The sequence below is a fragment of the Cucurbita pepo genome, chromosome 2, assembly GCF_057944985.1.
Source record: "Cucurbita pepo subsp. pepo isolate OVF chromosome 2, ASM5794498v1, whole genome shotgun sequence".
Lineage (NCBI taxonomy): Eukaryota > Viridiplantae > Streptophyta > Magnoliopsida > Cucurbitales > Cucurbitaceae > Cucurbita > Cucurbita pepo.
The window spans coordinates 5,400,312-5,418,703 of record NC_141799.1 but is presented as its reverse complement, the minus strand read 5'-3'; the positions used below and the strand labels follow the sequence as shown (position 1 = coordinate 5,418,703).

The following is an 18,392-nucleotide window of genomic DNA, read 5'->3' as shown; positions in this document are numbered from 1 at the left end:
GACAAAGTTCAAATTTATGGACTTTCAGGAGCGCAATAGTTGCATTACACCATTTATGAGTTATGGGTTGATGGACATTCCTAGTGAATAATTGCCTCCGAGATGAAAAATATGCTATGGTAAGATGTGGTATTAGGATTGTATGACCGCTCTCCATATCGTTCTCACAAATGGACAAGGATTCTCACATAGTTAAGGTTGTGGAATTGTCGTGTTAAATTAGTGAACCTTGGAGTCAAGGGCAATTGTAATAAGGTCAAGCTATGTCCCACTCTACCATCATTTAGAGAAAGAAAGGACCAGGCACCTATGATGATAGGAACCTACCTTGCATGCAGTGCTCTAGTGAGCTACATGATATGGTGTCACGCTACGATGCATTACAAAGCTATCTTCGGTTGAGAATATCACTTATAGAGAGGTGTGACGTACTTTACGAGACAAACATATGACTTGCATACCTTACAAGAAAAACATATATTTGCATGATATTTCAATCATACGTAAATTGGGTAATGACAATATGACTTGCATACCTTACGAGACAAACATATATTTTCATGGTATTTCAATCATACATTATAATACACTTCCAAATTAAGATGTCTCGTAAAACATGCATAAAGCCATATTAGCCATGAACGGGCGTCAATTTCATCTAACCTAGCCTATAGACATTCCAATAGTAAGCTTAACTAGACGGTTCTAAGCTTAGAAGTTTGATTTTACCTACAACAATCCATTCTCTGATGTCCTACATTGGTTGGGGAGGAGAACAAAACACCCTTTGTAAGGGTGTGGAAACCTTCCCACAGCAGACATGTTTTAAAGCCTTGAAGGGAAGCTCGAAAGGGAAAGCCAAAGGGTGTGGAAACCTTCCCACAGCAGACATGTTTTAAAGCCTTGAGCGGAAGCTCGAAAGGGAAAGCCCAAAGAGGACAATATCTGCTAGCAGTGGATCTAGGCCGTTACAAATGGTATCAGAGCCAGACACCGAACTATGTGCCAGCAAGGAGGTTGTTCCCCAAAGGGGGTAGACACGAGACGGTGTGCCAGTAAGGACGCTGGGTGTCACGGTCATGCTCATCCAGGGCGTGTTGTCTATGGCCGCATGCCCATGACAAGCCAAACCCTTGTCATGTCTTTTCATTTTAGTGTTTTTCCTTTTGTAGTTCTAGGCGTATGACGCTTCAAAAATATCATGTCTAGGCCTGCCAGACATAAAATGGTTCAGAATGTACTATAGGGGGATATGACTAGTTGTCAACTTCTCCCTACCCAAGGTTATATATGCTAAGCCGTTGTTATCTTTCTCTTGCTTGCTTATATAACGTCTCTTAACAAAATCTCTCTTTCTAAAATCTCTCTCTCTCCTCGTTTTCTAAAACCTTCTTTTAAAACTGAGGCTAGAGGCTCGATCATACGTCGCTTGGCCGTAGGCTAGAGGCTCGATCATACGTCGCTTGCGTGTGCATGTTCAATCATCTACGACACAACCGACATGTCTCTTACACTAGGCCAAGTCATTGGCTTGACCTTGTGTCTACTCATGGCCAAGATCTCTCACTACAATGTCGCTCATCATCACATCTTGGTTCCCAATTAACATGACCCATATGTCTTGACGTCATCCCAAGTCACGTACATGTACTATCAATATAATGATATATGAATAAACTAAAGCATGTATCTATCAAATGAATCTAAATCTCACGACTCTTCCATTACATAAAACTCTCATATACATGTATTCATAAATAAATACATGAAATAAGTTTAATATTCAACGTACCGATATACACAATTAAATAACCACAAGTGTACCATTCATATGACAACTTAGAAACACGACGAAAGAAAAATAACAACTTTGTCTTGTTTTTTTTGCTTCTTTCAGCTAAACTTAGCATTACAAATTCTTTCGAGTGACCCGAGAAACCCAAAAACAGAGACGAGTAAACAAAGAAAACTAAGAACCCTAAAAACAATCCATGTGGGTGTCCAAGCCCTAATTTTCCTTTGCTTCAAGAACATTTCCACAGGGAAATAAATGGCTATAGGCCAAAAGTTGAAAGCCCCAATCAGCCCCAAAACTTGGTTGAAGTAAGGGAACAGCACAGCACAACAAGTGGTTGATAGAACATAGGCTGTTCTAAAACATACCCTGAAGACATGAACTTGAAAGCGAGGCAACATTGGGAGCTTCATGGACAATTGTTTGGTCACAAACATGTTGTTTGGATATTTTCTTGTCGCCCATTTCTCAACCATTGGGAAAACTGGCTGGCTGAAAATCTGAAAATAAAATATTATCAAATATGATTTAAGATATGAGCGGATGTAATAAACAGTATGTAACGACCTAAGCCCATTGCTAGCCAATATTGTCCTCTTTGGACTTCCCCTCAAGGCTTTAAAACGGTCTGCTAGGGAAAAATTTTCACACACCCTTATAAAGGGTGTTTCGTTCTCCTCCCCAACCAGCATGGGATATCACAATCCACCCCTTCAGGACTACTCGCGGGCACTTGTTCCTTTCTCCCGTCGATGTGGGATCCCCACCAAACCCACCCCTCTTCAGGGCCCAGCGTCCTTATTGGCAACACCGTCCCGTGTTTACCCCCTTCGGGGAATAGCCTCCTCGCTGGCACATTGCCCAGTGTCTGGCTCTGATACCATTTGTAACGGCCCAAGCCCACTATAACTGTGATATCCCACATTAGTTGTGGAGGAGAACAAAATACTCTTTATGAGTGTGTGGAAACTTTTCCCATGCGTTTTAAAGCCTTGAGGGGAAGCCCGGAAGGGAAAGCTCAAAGAGGACAATATCTGCTAGCAGTGGGCCTGAACTGTTACTTGAGAAAACTTCGATTCAGGATCGATTTTGGGCAAAAAACCCGAACAAAATCAAGTAGAAATTTAAGAAAAAGAGCGAAATCATTATCAAACGAGAAGTAAAGTAGGAGTAGTACCTGATAACCTCCCAACAAATGAAGAACAACACAGGCATTAGCAAAGGAAACAAGCCAAAAGGGCTCATAAAAGGCAGATCCAGACAAGAGATTTCCAGGAGTGGCATCTCCAAAGGCTGCATATCCAAAGCATGAACAGCACAAGTAGAAGAATGTGGTCACTGAAATGGCTACCGTTGAAGCTTTTTTCATTGTCTGGTTTTCTGAAGGTGGACTCTTCAATGTATCCTAAAATTCACTCGACAAAAAAACATGTTTCGCATCGTAAATTCTCGACTTTTTAGCCTTTTATAATGGGAGGATACGAAAAAAAAAAACCAAACATTCTCGTACATACCAAACACAGGTCCTTTCAGAATGTTTTGTTCTTATTTATATGTTTCTTAGAAAAATTCTCGGGAAGTTAATCAATAAAAAATTGACCCGAGCAAAGCTCGCCTAAATTTGGAGCTCCTACGATTGAGCCACCGAAAAATTTAAAAACTTTAAGTTAAATTAGTGAGATGGAGAGAGAGAAGACCTGTATATTGAGAAGAATGAGCGAGTATGGATAAGCAAAGGCAATATCTCCAAGAGCTTCAAAGGCTAACAATACTTTTTCAGTAAGGTTAGCAGCAGGGATTCCTGTAATGCTCCCTTTAATGCTTTTATTCTCTGTCAACCCAATAGAGGAAAGATATCAAATTGATTTCGGGTTCACAAACCACGATATTGTCCACTTTGAACATAAGCTCTCGTGGCTTTGCTTTGGGCTTCCCCAAAATGCCACGTACCAATGGAGATAGTATTCCTTGATTATAAACTCATGATCATTCCCTAAATTAGCCGACGTGGGACTTTCATCCAACACCTCCCCTCGAACAAAGTATGTCTCCACACCCTTTGTGTTCGATACCTTAGTCACTTTTTTACTACGCGTTCGAGTTTCAGAATACTTTGTTCGAGATTTGAGGATTTGTCAATCTATTGGCATGGCTCGATACCATGTTAAGAATCACGAATCTCCACAATGGTATGATATTGTCCACTTTGAACATACGAGATAAGTTACGAAGAAAATAAGGTTTCGAACTTTCTTACCTAGAACTTGAGCAAAGCCAAGAGCAAAGCCAATGGTGGCGTAAGAAAAGGACATGATTGTGGCAAAAATAGACAGCCATCCCATGTTGTGCATGTCTGGAATTTGGGACAACATAACTTGAACAGCTCCAAACATTATGGTATAATAAGAGCTGTTGTCTTGGTTATTGCATGAATTAGATACTTCATGCCCTTGCCTGTGGTAACAGATTAGCTTCTCAATTTCCCTGCATGAAGAGTCAGCAACAACGTGAGACAATCCGTTTGCATGCATGCATGAGTACTTTCGAAACATTACGTCTTAGTCCACAAACAGATGTATGCTTTATTCACACCGACGCAATAAAAGAATTGAAAAGTACAGTGATTAAGGTTTTCAGTTCAAAGAAGTTCTTTCTGCTTCAATTATTTGTTTCAGTGTACTTCGATCAGAGATCAAAACCAACATCTGGTATTAGAGCTAGGATGTCAAAACAAATTTCGTTGTCATGAAAAGTCGCTATAAAAGATGTGACGACTATGAAGAGTGAAAGGAGGAGAGTGTTACACTCTAGTACCCGTTACTCACGACGAGTAACTACGCTACATGGTCGATAAAAATGTGTGTTAATTTACAGGCACAAGGCATATGAGAAGTTATCGAGCATAGTGACGACGTCGATGAGTGCAACGAGAAGATGACCCTTACTGCCATCTACCAAGTAGTTTGTGATGTTCCCACATTGGTTGGGGAGGATAACAAAACACCCTTTATAAGGGTGTGGAAACCTTCCTCTAGCAGATGCTTTTTAAAGCCTTGAGGGGAAGCGCGAAAGGGAAAACCCAAAGAGGACAATCTCTACTAGCAGTGGATCTGGGTTGTTACAAATGGTATCAGAGCCAGACACTAGACGATGTGCCAGCCTTCTCGCTGTTCCCCAAAGGGGATAGACAAGAGGCGGTGTGCCAGTAAGGACGCTGGGCCCCAAAGGAGGGTGGATTTGGAGGGGGTCCCACATCGATTGGAGAAAGAAATGAGTGCCAGCGAGGACGCTGGGCCCCGAAGGGGGTGGATTGTGATGTTCCCACATTGGTTGGGGAGGAGAACAAAACACCTTTTACAAGGGTGTGGAAACCTTCCCCTAGCAGACGCGTTTTAAAGCCTTGAGGGGAAGCCCGAAAGGAAAAGTCCAAAGAAGACAATATCTACTGGCGGTAGATCTGGGTCGTTACATAGTCCAAGAGGACGTCCTTCTCCAGTTAGCAGAGAAGGACTTGACAAAGGTAGTATGGGAAACGCTGCAAATAATACATGTGGGTGTGGAACGGATCAAGGAAGCAAAGATGCAAACCTTGTAGAGTGAGTTTGAGGTTATCTGTATGAAGGACAGTGTGTCAATAGATGACTTTACCATGAAATTGACAATGATCGTTACCAACATCCATTCGTTAGGGGACAAGGTAAAGGAGATCTCCGTCATCAAGAAGTTCCTTCCAATTGTTCTTCCGAGATTCATGTAGATTGTCACCTCCATCAAGCAGTTTGACAACCTCGAGAACATGTCGGTTGAGGAGTTCAAGAAAGTGGTTAAACTATGGGGCGTGCCAAACTAGTATCATCATCGATCGGGATGGAATATTCACTGGAACTTTTTGGATGAAACTGTTTAATTGGAGTGAAATCTAAATATATCTTCTAGCTATCATTCTCAGACGAATGGGAAAACCGAAATGTTCAATAGTCAGCGACTGGAAAGACGCCCTTTGAAATAGTGTGTGGTCAACAATCACTCATGTCCGATGTTGTTGATCATCCGTATGTTCGGGAAGAGTCTGCAAGCCACTAAAGTTCCAAGCTGGTGACCAAGTTTTGATCAAGCTATAACCGAAACAATTTCAGTTACGAGGCAATAGGGATCAAAGGCTAGTGTGAAAATTCAAGGGACCAATCGAGGTCATCGAGAAAGTTGGGAAGACTTCATATCGACTTTAATCCTTCTGTTATCCATGTAAGTAATTTGAAACTGTATCACCTTGATAAGGAAGATACGAAGCCAACGACCCGACACACTCGCCAGTCACGATGAAGAGTTCCACTGAGAAAGAAGTATAAGAAATCCTAATCGAGTGAACACATCGCATCAATAGACCACGACGAAATGCTCAAGAGTTTCTAGTAAAGTGGAAGGGACTACCTGATGCCAAGAGGAGTTAGGAACGCATTGAAGACCTAAAGTCTATCGTAGGTCATATTTCCAAGTTTGAACGAAAATGGTTGACAAGGACGTCAACCAATTAAGTGAGGGAGGATGTCACAATCATGCTTGTCTAGGGCATGTTGCCTGTGGCCACACACGTGTGTCATGCCAAACCCTTAGGTCTAGCTCATGTTGTATTACTTCGTCGATTTCATGTTATATTATTTTATTATTATATCTTTTTGTGTGTGTATGACCCTTTAGAGAAATCATGTCTACCTCTGTCACATATGAAATGTCTCATGTCTACCTCTGTCACATATGAAATGTCTCAAAATGTACGGTGAGAGAATACTACTAGTTATCAATTCTTCATACCATCTCTTCCCCTATTTTCTAAAATTTTCTTCTGAAAATGGGGCTGAAGGCATGGGTACATGTGGTTCGTGTCAACGACGACACAATTTTGAATTGACTGTGATATCCCACATTGGTTGGGGAGGAGAACAAAACACCATAGGGTGTGAAAACCTTCTCCTATCAGACGCGTTTTAAAGCCTTGAGGGGAAACTCGAAAGGGAAAGCTCAAAGAGGACAATATCTGCTAGCGGTGGGCCTGGGTCGTTACAAATGATAGAGCCAGACATCGGACTATGTGCCAGCGAGGAGGTTGTTCCCCGAAGGGGGGTAGACACGAGGCAGTTTGCCAGTAAGGACGTTGGGCCTCGAAGAGGGGTGGATTTGGTGGCGGTCCCACATCGATTGGAGAAAGGAACGAGTGCCAGCAAGGATGCTGGGCCCTGAAGGGGGGTGGATTGTGACGGGGGTGGATTGTGATGTCCCACATTTGTTGAGGAGGAGAATAGAACACCATTTATAAGGGTGTGGAAATCTTCTCCTAGCAGACGCGTTTTAAAGCCTTGAGGGAAACTCGAAAGGGAAAGCCCAAGGAGAACAATATCTGCTAGCAGTGGGCTTCAGTTGGGAAAGCCCAAGGAGAACAATATCTGCTAGCGGTGGGCTTTAGTCGGGAAAGCCCAAGGAGAACAATATCTGCTAGCGGTGGGCTTCAGTCGGGAAAGCCCAAGGAGAACAATATCTGCTAGCGGTGGGCTTCAGTCGGGAAAGCCCAAGGAGAACAATATCTGCTAGCGGTGGGCTTCAGTCGGGAAAGTCGAAGGAGAATAATATCTGCTAGCAGTGAGTTTCGGTCGGGAAAGCCTAAGGAGAACAATATCTGCTAGCGGTGGGCTTCAGTCGGGAAAGTCCAAGGAGAACAATATCTGCTAGCGGTGGGCTTCAGTCGGGAAAGTCCAAGGAGAACAATATCTGCTAGTAGTGGGTTTCGGTCGGGAAAGCCTAAGGAGAACAATATCTACTAGCGGTGGGTTTTGGTCGTTACATTGACCGACTCACTTAGAAGTGAGAGTGATTACTACACAATCTTTTTACATAGTCCCAAAAAAGTGTGATTGTGACACTAATAGTACCAAAATTTACGGTATATCCTAAAAAGTTTTATTAGGACAAAAAAAAAAAAAAAAAAAAAAAAAAAAAAAAAAAAGTTTTAAACATTTCAGTTATTCTTGAATAAACTACCTTAAATTTATTTAAGGATAAAATTAAAAATTCGTTATTTACTTAAAAAGGTGGATTCTATTAGAACTAAATCTCAAACCCATTAAATTCCCCATAAAATTTATTTCTTAATACCTTTTAAAAAGTACATTCTAGAAGAACCAGATACTTAATTTGACTTTGAATATGAATAAATCAAATTTTAATAAAATAAATAATTGTTAAAAAAAACTTGTAAAATATTTAAATGATATTTTTTATAACATATCCACTTCAGTCATTATACTAAAAATCACAATAATTACATTATTTAAAAAAAAAAAAAAAAGAAGCAATTTTAATTTCAATTTAAAAACATAAATTTAGCCATAAATAGAAAAAAATAAAAAAATAAAAAAATAAAAATTTGTATTAATAAAAGGAAAATGGATGATACCTGATGCTGGTGGCTGTGGTAATATGATAGGCGACGCCATTAAACCATAAGTTTATCACTATCAGCACACGGCATATCTTCTCCCTCTTTTCTCCTGCATATTTATCATAATAAAAAATTCATTTTTAATTAATTAAACCTTAAATTAATATATATATATATATATATATATATATATATATCCTTATATTTGTTTTAAATGAAATCATTAATGTTTAAAAATATTAAATAAAAATTAAATATATTCTTGTTGTAAATACCCCTTTAAAAATATTCATAAAGCTTCCAATAATAACATTTAAAATTTAGAGATAATCTATAAAATGTGGATATAGACGATTTTGGTCTATATAGGGATGGTGTGAATTATTTTTTTTTAATGGGTAAGTCTAAAATAAAAGTATTTTAAAACTTTTAAAAAAATAAAAATTTTCTAAAATTTTTTAAAATAAAATAATAATAATTAATAATAAGAAAAAATATTTAATTGATTTATAGAGAGAGAAAAGTGTGTACGAACCTAAATGCAACTTCACAGCTTCGGAGTACGATCGGATTCTCAAATGCCCAACTTCTGGATCTGGATATCGGTAACAGTCGGACATCATAAACGCCGATACAAAAGTCACCGCCGGGAAAACCACCGTCAACAGCACCGGTCCGGCGATCCATCCTAACTGTGCCACACTCCACGGCAGAGATAACACGCCGGCGCCGATCACTCCGGTAATTATATGAGCAACCGCCGTCGTCAAACTCCCTAAAATTTCCCCCAAACACACACGCAATAACAAATCGCAAATCGATTAAATTCAAAAATAAATTGATCGCATTGAAATTTGCACTCGGATCGCGTCTTACCAGTTCTCTCGATCGATTCCTCTGCCGCTTCGCCGATCAAGGTCGATCGGTCATCGTCTTCTTCGCCGTGCAAACCGCCGTCGCCGCCGCCCATTTCTGTGTGGTCAAAACGGTTGTTCTTGCTGGTCTTGGTCGGAGGATTTAATGTATGAGGCGGAGGAGGAGGATTATCGGGAAAACTGAAATTGATTGATTTATTTATTTATTCTTTTACTGATGCTTGAACAGTCATGTTGCCTGACTTTTTGCGTTTAAAAAAGTCAAAATTATTTAATTAAATTTCTTTTTATTAATAATATATTATAAATATTAGTCTTTAAATTTTTAAATTTTTTTTTTTTTTTTGCTAATTATCTTCAAATAAAAAAATTAATATAAATTTGTAAGGTCAAATAAAATAAAATATTATTCTAAAGTCACTATCGGAGCGGAAACAATCATTTAAAACTTTATCATAAAAATATAATATATGTTTGTTCACTTTAATATAAATTAAAAATAATATAAGGAAAATGTTTTATACGAACTTATAGTCTACACAAACTATCTTATGCATGTGTCATGGTTTCTAAGCTGCGATGCCACTATTAGCCGTATAGGGGAGCATTGCCTTTATCGGGTAAATAAGAGGAGTAGATGACTTGAATATTTTAAGAAATACTCAGTAAGTGACCTTACTATCGAGGCTAGATGCAAACACATATAATTATAAATGGGACCTACCATTTCAGTGTGTATTCTCTTGGGCGACTATCGTAAGCGAGTAATTGGATGTGTATTTACTATTCTACATACGACCCATACGTGCGAGTATGGACCCACTATACGATTCGCATACCTCCTGAACTCCTTTCTTAGTTGGGCTAACATTCTCTGAAGCTATTATCGGACGATATAAACATAAAATTCTTGGCATTTTTTATTAATTATGTTCCCAATCACTCTGGGCCAATTTTAATATGATACCTTAATAATGAATTTTTGTATTACTTTAATTTGATTAACCAAATATCTTAAATATATTGGTAGCTTATTATTTAATAATTTCAGTAAATAACTAAATAATTCATTATTATTCTAAATTATTTTAATATTTATATGTATTAAATAACGTGAACATCCAACAACTCATAATTTCCTTCAACTTTATTAAAAAACATCTTCTCCAACCATTCATAATTAAGGAGGAAATAAATCATTTAAATGTCGGAGAAATCATTTTTAATTACAAGTGTTCGTGAATCGAGTCGGGTTGGGTCGAGTTGAGACTTTTTTAGACTCAATTCGTTGTTTTGGATTGTAAATTTTTTGAACCCAAACAATGTTCGTTGAAGAGTGAACCCAACTCAACTGTAAATTTTTTTTTAGGTTTGGTTAGTTTGGGTTGTTGTGAGTTATTTATTCAAATTTTTGTATTTAATAAAAGTAAAATATTAAATCGTAGAATATTTATTTATTCATTTTTAATCATTTAATTAAAATTTATGACTCAATCTCAATGTAGTTGATACGAAATAAGGTGTTCTAATCATATCACAAAAATTTCAGGGGATGACAATCCATATAGTTGTTTGGATTTAAGGATGTTTTATTGTCTTTACTATTAGTTGGTGGTCATTATAGTATTGATGACATGAGTTAAACCTTTCAATTGGGATGGGTTACTTTAAGGTATACATCTTTATCCCACATTGGTTGGAGAGGAGAACAAAACACCATTTATAAGGGGTGGAAACTTTTCCCTGGTAGACGCGTTTTAAAACCTTGAGGGGAAGCCCGGAAGGGAAAGCCCAAAGAGGACAATATTTGCTAATGGTGGATCTAGGCCGTTACAAATGATATCAGAGCCAAACACCAGACGATGTGCCAACCTTCTTGCTCTTCCTCAAAAGGGGTAGACACGAGGCGATCTGCCAGTAAAGATGCTGGGTCCCGAAGGGGGGTGGATTGTGACCTCTCACATTGGTTGGGGAGGAGAACAAAAGGGCTTTTAAAACTCGATCAAAGCGTACTAATTGAGTTTGATTGATCGAATTTTTTAAACACGTTTATTTTAAACGGTCACGTCTCTAAACAATGGAAGTGATGTTTTGGGTCTAACTAATTGCAGTTTAGAAAACGACTTTGATTAGATGTTCTAAAAAAACAAACTACAAACTCACAATTTTCACACTTAATTGAATGCCTCCTCATCACACTTTCTTTGCCAAATTAGAATCAAACTACGAAGTTTAGTTGCAGGGTGTATTTTAGTTGCATTTTATGAACTAAAAAAAGGGTGAGATGCACGTAATAACTTACCGACGTGCAGGTGATGTCATATTTGATTGGATTGAAGCAAATTTCTATTGTTGTTGTAGTGTTGGTTCAAAAATGAATTTTTGTGAATTCCATTTTCTTCCTAGTTGATATTTAAGACTATTTTATTATCCGAAAAGATATTGTGCAATTATACAAATCAATATTAATCTTATTAAACTTATGAAAATTCATAATCATCGCTACCGAATTTGATGAGTAATCGTAAGGATAAAGGAGCACTTATTCAAAATCAATATTCATCACAACGAGGTTTGATGGAAAATCTTAAGGATATTCCGAGGCCTATATTTGAGAGACGATAACTAATGACAAACAATTACTCTTAAATCGGACTCTCTCTATTCAGCCTACCGCAAAAGTCAAACTATGAATTCCAAATCGAGAGTGTGGACCAATATTATGTGTAAACTAGACTAGTTAAAAGAAAAGTCAAAGGCAAAACAAACAATAAAAAGACCAATACAAAACAAAATTCGGGTCAGCACAAAAAGATCAAGCCATAAGGTAAAGGAGAAGAGAAGAACAAGGGAGACACAAGCCATGTGACAAGCCATGTGTCACAGTTGTACATTTTTAACCATGCAGCGTTACGATCATAACACACTCTCTTCATAACAAGGCTGTGACACCATGCACGCCTCTATGTTTCTTGAGCCAAGAACAGAGTAAAGGTATCAACTATGATCATTAAGAAAACTATATAGAAATGTTAGATTTTCTCTTTTTTTTTTCAATAGTAGCGATCATAACACGCTCTTTTCGTACCTTAAATTTTCAAAATCTTATAGAAATTTAAAAGAAAAAAACTTCTCCTCACTAGTGTTCTAGAACTTTTAAGGTTGGAAGCATAGTTTGATGATTGATAGGTGTCTCTCTAAAGATGTCTTACCTATTTAGGACATAGCAGGTCAAAACAAGTAATGGCAAATAAATGCATTGAAAGAGAATCCAAGAAATTTATACCTCAACTCTTTGATTCTTATTTGAAAATGTTTCTCCAAGCATTCATAAATGGAGGCTGCTTCTTCACAGTCAAGGAGGAACTAGATTTATATCTACCCTTGAAATGGAGGACTGAGCACACGCCATTACATGCCTACAATGGAGACATCTGAAAGATTTTTCTCCACTGCTGTGAACTGGGAAGATACCAACAGCATGAAATAGTTGTATAATTATGAAAGTTATTTAAATTACTAGTTTAAGTCCAAATCAAACAGCAGTGTCGCACGTAAAATTTGCTATCATAAGCTTACATAGACTAGCAGAGCCGAACTTGGGGAACCTGGGACGAACAGAAGGCGAAACGGAATAAATCGGTAGGCCAGAAGATAACTAATACGACGAAGAATGTTAAGTAATATGAACACTTACAAATGTATATACAGCAGAATCATATTGAAGCTGACTGCAAGTCCTTTTGACTCCCACTTGTTGTCTCGACGAAGTAGTCCTGAAGAGGAATCATTGAAATCGAGCTCGCCTTCAGACTCTTTATGGCTTCAGCAGTTGCCAATGCTCCAGCAACCGTAGTTATTATCGGAACTTTATATGCAAGAGCCATTCTCCTCAAATGTCGTCCATCAATCTGATCGAGATCATCACCAGCACTAGTGATTACCATCAACTGAATTTGCCCGTTAGCAAGTATGTCACCAGCATGAGGCCGCCCCTCGTGCAGTTTCAGCACTCGCTCGACAGGAAGGCCTTGCAATTGAAGAACATGGGCAGTTCCAGAAGTTGCAGTGATGCTGAATCCAAGCTCTAAAAATGCCGTGGCTATTTTGGAAAGATGGGACTTTGTTAGGTCATTTAAACTGAGGAACAGACTTCCAGAAAGTGGCAACTTATTCCCTGCAGCAATTTGGGCTTTTGCAAATGCAATAGGAAACTGGTAATCAATACCCATAACCTCACCCGTGCTTCTCATCTCAGGCCCCAATAGGACATCGCTGCCTTGGAACTTCTCAAAAGGAAGGACGGCTTCCTTCACTGACATGTGTTTGGGGATCACCTCTTTCGTGAAGCCAAGCTCATATAGAGACTTCCCGGACATAACAAGGGAAGCATACTTAGCCAATGGGTGCCCAATGGCTTTAGAAACAAATGGGACCGTTCGGGAAGCACGTGGATTTGCCTCGAGTAAGAAAACCTCCCCTGCCAAAGTGATTGCGTACTGACAGTTCATAAGCCCACAGACATTTAGTCTCTTCGCCAATTTTGTTGTCCAATTCCTAATAGTATCGAGGCAAGATGATGGAATCGACTTCGTTGGGAGTGAACAAGCAGAGTCACCCGAATGAACGCCAGCCAACTCGATATGCTCCATTATCCCACCAATTGTCACATTCCCATGTGAATCAGCTAATGCATCAATATCAATTTCAACAGCATCAGACAGATATTTGTCGACTAATACAGGACGTTCTGGATCAACTTCCACCGCATTTTCGAGATAAGTCACTAGTTTGTCATCATTGTACACAATTTCCATTGCTCGACCACCTAGAACGTAAGAAGGGCGGACAACAACTGGGTATCCTATATCCTTAGCAATGGAGAGAGCATCTGCTTCACTCTTGGCAATGCCCCCTCTTGGTTGTTCTATCTTTAACTCCTTGAGGATTGCATTGAACCTTTCTCTGTCTTCAGCCGCATCTATGGAATCTGGAGATGTACCCCAAATCCGAACATGTCCATCACCACTAGCACATTTAAGCTTGTTCTCATCTAAATACTTCTGTATAGGGAGAGCCAATTTCAATGGTGTTTGACCTCCAAATTGTACAATGATGCCATCCGGACGTTCCAAATCTATAATGTTATAAACATCTTCAACTGTCAAGGGTTCAAAGTACAACCGATCACTCGTATCATAATCTGTTGACACTGTTTCAGGATTCGAGTTCATCATGATTGTTTCATATCCCGCATCCTACAAAAACAAGTTAGGTGAAAATTTAAAGGTACAAACTAAGGTTAAGAATAATCATCCAACATTTTCTGTACATGATATAACTATCATATGCAGAACAGTGCTCTAACAGTGGCAATCAAAATAACCTAATAATATAAGATTGCATCAGAATGGAATCAAGCCAATCTGTCATACTAGATTACTAATTATCAGTAATATCGAAAAATATTGCAATAAGATAAGCTTCCTAAACCGTACCAGTTAATTCATGGGCATGTTTCGATTATTTAAAATATGAAACACAAACCTGGAGAGCGAATGACGTGTGACAGCAACAGTAGTCAAATTCAATACCCTGACCAATACGATTAGGGCCACCACCCAATATCAAAACCTTTTTCTTTTGAGTTGGAGCTGATTCACATTCAAAATCATAAGAAGAGTACATGTAAGGAGTATTTGCCTCAAATTCTGCAGCACATGTATCCACCCGCTTATAAGCTGGGACGACACCCAAAGATATTCGCTTAGAGCGCACCTCGTTCTCAGTTGATTTAGTGGCAAATGCTATCTGCTTATCACTGAAACCTCTCCTTTTTACTTCATAGAAATCTTCCTTGGTCAGATTAGACAAGCTCTGAGCCAAGAGGTATTGTTCCACATCGATCAACTCCTTTAACTGAGTAAGGAACCATTTATCAATGTAACTCAACTCATGAATATCGTCTACTTTCATTCCCTTCTTCATTGCAGAATATATAGTATGAATGCGATCTGGATTAGGAACTCGGAGGCTGTATTTCAATTGTTCCCAATCCCAATCAAGCTGTTTAATGGGTTCACAACCCCATCCAGAGTATCCACATTCCAATGATCTTACAGCTTTTTGAAATGATTCTTGGAAAGTGCGGCCAAGAGCCATAGCCTCACCAACTGATTTCATCTGAGTTGTCAAGATTGGTTGAGAACCTGGGAACTTCTCAAAAGCAAATCTGGGAATCTACAAGAAAACATGCAAAAACACTTACAGGGAGAAGAGATGTAAACATGTCGAAAATAGGTGTGGGGAGAAGCAGGAGCAAAAGTAATGAAGATCAAAAGATGGATAAAGTATCAAACGACATCAAGTAAGCTCGCAGGACGATATAGAAATTCTGTATTAATCATATACACTATACCAAACTTTCTTAAATGAATATAACAATCATAGCAAGGACAACATATCGTCTCGATCACAAAACTGTTAGCATTAAAATGTGAGATAGAATATTTTAAGGAAATGGGTTTACCATAGACAAGGAATAATATGCACATTCAAAATCTCCTCTATACTATGCTCGATTTTCATAGAACCATACAACTATGGATTTTCTATACACCAAAGAACTAAGATTTGGAGTACACAAACTTTGTTATTCTCAATTGATTGTTCAAGCTCAACAAATTATCTTTAAAGACTATGCAGGAGTATGGGCTTTGGACAATGTTGAAGTTTTTAAATGAATGAATCACAAATTACAACCATGCTAAACTTTCCGGTATATAATATTCTGTATATATCATTTAAACAACGGACCAATATCCCATTACTTTCAATTCCAAAACCACTCAAAAGATAACAAAAAAAGAAAACTTATGCAGAAAAACTTGCCTTAGTCACCACGTAATCAATTGAAGGCTCAAAACTAGCAGGCGTTTTCTTTGTTATATCATTCGGAATCTGATCCAAGGAATAACCAACTGACAATTTGGCAGCCATCTTCGCTATTGGAAAACCAGTAGCCTTGGAAGCCAAAGCAGAGGACCTGGAAACTCTGGGATTCATTTCAATCACCATCACCTCACCATCAACTGGATTAACAGCGAATTGCACATTTGAACCACCACATTCAACACCAATTTCCCTAATGATAGCAATGGAATAATCTCTCAGTCGCTGATACTCCTTATCAGTCAAAGTTTGAGCAGGTGCCACAGTTATGGAATCCCCTGTATGAACCCCCATAGGATCAATGTTCTCAATGGAGCAAATGATCACCACGTTATCAGCAAGATCCCTCATGACCTCAAGTTCATACTCCTTCCAACCCAGCAATGATTTCTCCACCAGAACCTGGGATGTTAAGCTCGCCGCTAAACCCGCCTTACAAATAGACTCAAATTCCTCCTTATTGTAAGCAATCCCACCTCCAGTACCCCCTAATGTAAAAGCTGGTCTAATGATCAAAGGGAAATCTCCAATCTGACTAGCAATTTCAATACATTCCTCAAGCGTATTCCCAATCCCTGAAGGTGGCGTCTTAACCCCAATGTTCTTCATAGCCTGCTTAAACAAATCCCTATCCTCAGCTTTCTTAATTGCATCAAGCTTAGCTCCAATCAACTCAATACCATATTTCTCAAGCGCACCACTTTCAGCTAAAGCAACTGCCAAGTTTAACGCCGTCTGGCCGCCCATAGTGGGCAACAGAGCATCCGGCCGCTCCTTCTCAAGCACTTTCTCCACAAGCTCTGGTGTCATCGGAGTAACATAAGTTCTATCAGCCAAGTCCGGGTCCGTCATTATCGTAGCCGGATTCGAATTAATCAACACAACTTCATATCCCTCTTCTTTCAACGCCTTGCAAGCTTGAGTACCAGAATAATCAAACTCACACGCCTGCCCAATCACAATGGGCCCTGCACCAAGAATCAAAATCTTCTTCAAATCAGTCCTCTTCCCAATTTTCCCTCCTGTAGTCTGTTTTATCGTCTTCTCATCATTTTTCTCGCATCGTACCAAACAGTTTCGCCTGTACAGCTTCCCAACCGGATAGAGCCGTTCCTGCCACGGCTGAATCTTGAGAGAAGTCGATCCGACTCTGCTGGAGTAAGAAAAACACCGCGCATGGCTGATATTGAACAAACACGAACCGGAAGAACCACGAATGAACGACGATCGACACAAAATGGACTTGGAAGTGAGAGATTGAGAGGAAATCAAACAGTAACCCATTTCTAAGCTCTACTCTGAGAGTAGAACAGAAATGTTTTAAGGCGTCAGAGAAAAAAGAAGGAATGAATCGAAGCTTTCTGAAGTTGAAAATTGAAGCGTTCGATTGTTGCAGAGTGAAAAAATGGCTGGCTGCAACTCAACAGTGTGTTGGTGGAAACAAGAAGAAGGTTCTGTAGAACATATGAACGCAGAGTTTGAATATTAGGGCTTCTATTGCTGTGGCGCCTGCCCCTTCCTGCCCTCTCAATTTCTCTATTATAATCTTTTAAAAAATACCAACATTACCCTTGTGGCACTGCACATATGTATTCATAAACGTATGATCTGCATCATACGTTTACGTCATGATTTAAAGTTATGGGAATCTCATTCATTTTTGTATCGGGATACTTCCCTGTTGTGATGAGTACGATATCTATGTATGTCATGATATTATGCGGGCTCTTTTCCCTTCGTGGCTTTGATAGCATGAGCATGTGCTAGCTGAAGGGTAGGTCTAGGTGGTACATATGCGCTCGTTTGGTGGGTTCATGCTCGTTTGGTGGGTTATGTCGTTCTCAAACATAGGTAATCAAGGGAAGACGTCACCATTGTTTGGTTTGGTTTAGTTAGACCGATTCGGTCCGGTTTAGTTGAACCAATTTTTTGGTCGAGTTTCCTCATACTCTCGTCTTGAAGCTAGAATTTAATTAATTACATAAAGGAGCATCTCATAGTAGAGTACTTCCCTGTTGTGATGAGTACGAACGTGTACATTACGATATCTATGTATGTCATGATATTATGCGGGCTCTTTTCCCTTCATAGCTTTGATAGCATGAGGATGTGCTAGCTGAAGGGTAGGTCTATGTGGTACATATGCGCTCGTTTGGTGGGTTCCGTTGTTCTCAAGCATAGGTAATCAAGGGAAGACGTCACCGCTGTCTGGTTCGGTTTAGTTAGACCAGTTTGGTCCGATTCGAATTTCCTTATACCCTCGTTTTCAAGATAGAATTTAATTAATTACATAAAGACCACGTAAAGGAGCATCTCATACTACAATATTTCCAAGCAT

General features: G+C 39.1%; 2 protein-coding genes across 3 annotated transcripts; both read right to left on the bottom strand.

Moving 5' to 3' along the window:
- Positions 1 to 1,726: 1,726 nt before the first annotated feature.
- On the bottom strand, positions 1,727 to 9,299 carry LOC111787868 (putative amino acid permease 7). Its single transcript, XM_023667945.2, has 7 exons — positions 9,105 to 9,299; positions 8,764 to 9,003; positions 8,244 to 8,337; positions 4,053 to 4,279; positions 3,493 to 3,626; positions 2,973 to 3,200; positions 1,727 to 2,295 (listed from the first exon to the last, which is right to left on the bottom strand). Exons 1-7 carry the CDS (start codon positions 9,196 to 9,198, stop codon positions 1,894 to 1,896), a joined length of 1,419 nt encoding a protein of 472 aa, XP_023523713.1. The 5' UTR covers positions 9,199 to 9,299; the 3' UTR covers positions 1,727 to 1,893.
- Positions 9,300 to 12,382: 3,083 nt separating this feature from the next.
- LOC111787866 (carbamoyl phosphate synthase arginine-specific large chain, chloroplastic) lies at positions 12,383 to 17,575 on the bottom strand. Of its 2 annotated transcripts, XM_023667944.2 has the most exons (5): positions 15,995 to 17,575; positions 14,651 to 15,343; positions 12,801 to 14,361; positions 12,683 to 12,711; positions 12,383 to 12,565 (listed from the first exon to the last, which is right to left on the bottom strand). In XM_023667944.2, the coding sequence occupies exons 1-3, from the start codon at positions 17,336 to 17,338 to the stop codon at positions 12,820 to 12,822; spliced, it is 3,579 nt and encodes a 1,192-aa protein (XP_023523712.2). In that variant the 5' UTR covers positions 17,339 to 17,575; the 3' UTR covers positions 12,383 to 12,565; positions 12,683 to 12,711; positions 12,801 to 12,819. The 2 variants fall into 2 exon arrangements, with proteins under 2 accessions (XP_023523712.2, XP_023523711.2); XM_023667943.2 differs by having other exon boundaries at positions 12,383 to 12,711.
- Positions 17,576 to 18,392: the final 817 nt, after the last annotated feature.

Excerpts from the sequence above, each read along its gene's own strand:
- LOC111787868 (XM_023667945.2), bottom strand. The coding sequence starts at position 9,198 with ATGGGCGGCGGCGACGGCGGTTTGCACGGCGAAGAAGACGATGACCGA. Across the intron at positions 9,004-9,104 it reads GGAATCGATCGAGAGAACTG|GGAGTTTGACGACGGCGGTT; the intron begins GTAAGACGCGAT and ends GGGAAATTTTAG. Across the intron at positions 4,280-8,243 it reads ACCACAGCCACCAGCATCAG|GGAAATTGAGAAGCTAATCT; the intron begins GTATCATCCATT and ends CTCTTCATGCAG.
- LOC111787866 (XM_023667943.2), bottom strand. The coding sequence starts at position 17,338 with ATGGGTTACTGTTTGATTTCCTCTCAATCTCTCACTTCCAAGTCCATT. Across the intron at positions 15,344-15,994 it reads TTGATTACGTGGTGACTAAG|ATTCCCAGATTTGCTTTTGA; the intron begins GCAAGTTTTTCT and ends GTTTTCTTGTAG. Across the intron at positions 14,362-14,650 it reads ACACGTCATTCGCTCTCCAG|GATGCGGGATATGAAACAAT; the intron begins GTTTGTGTTTCA and ends TTGTTTTTGTAG.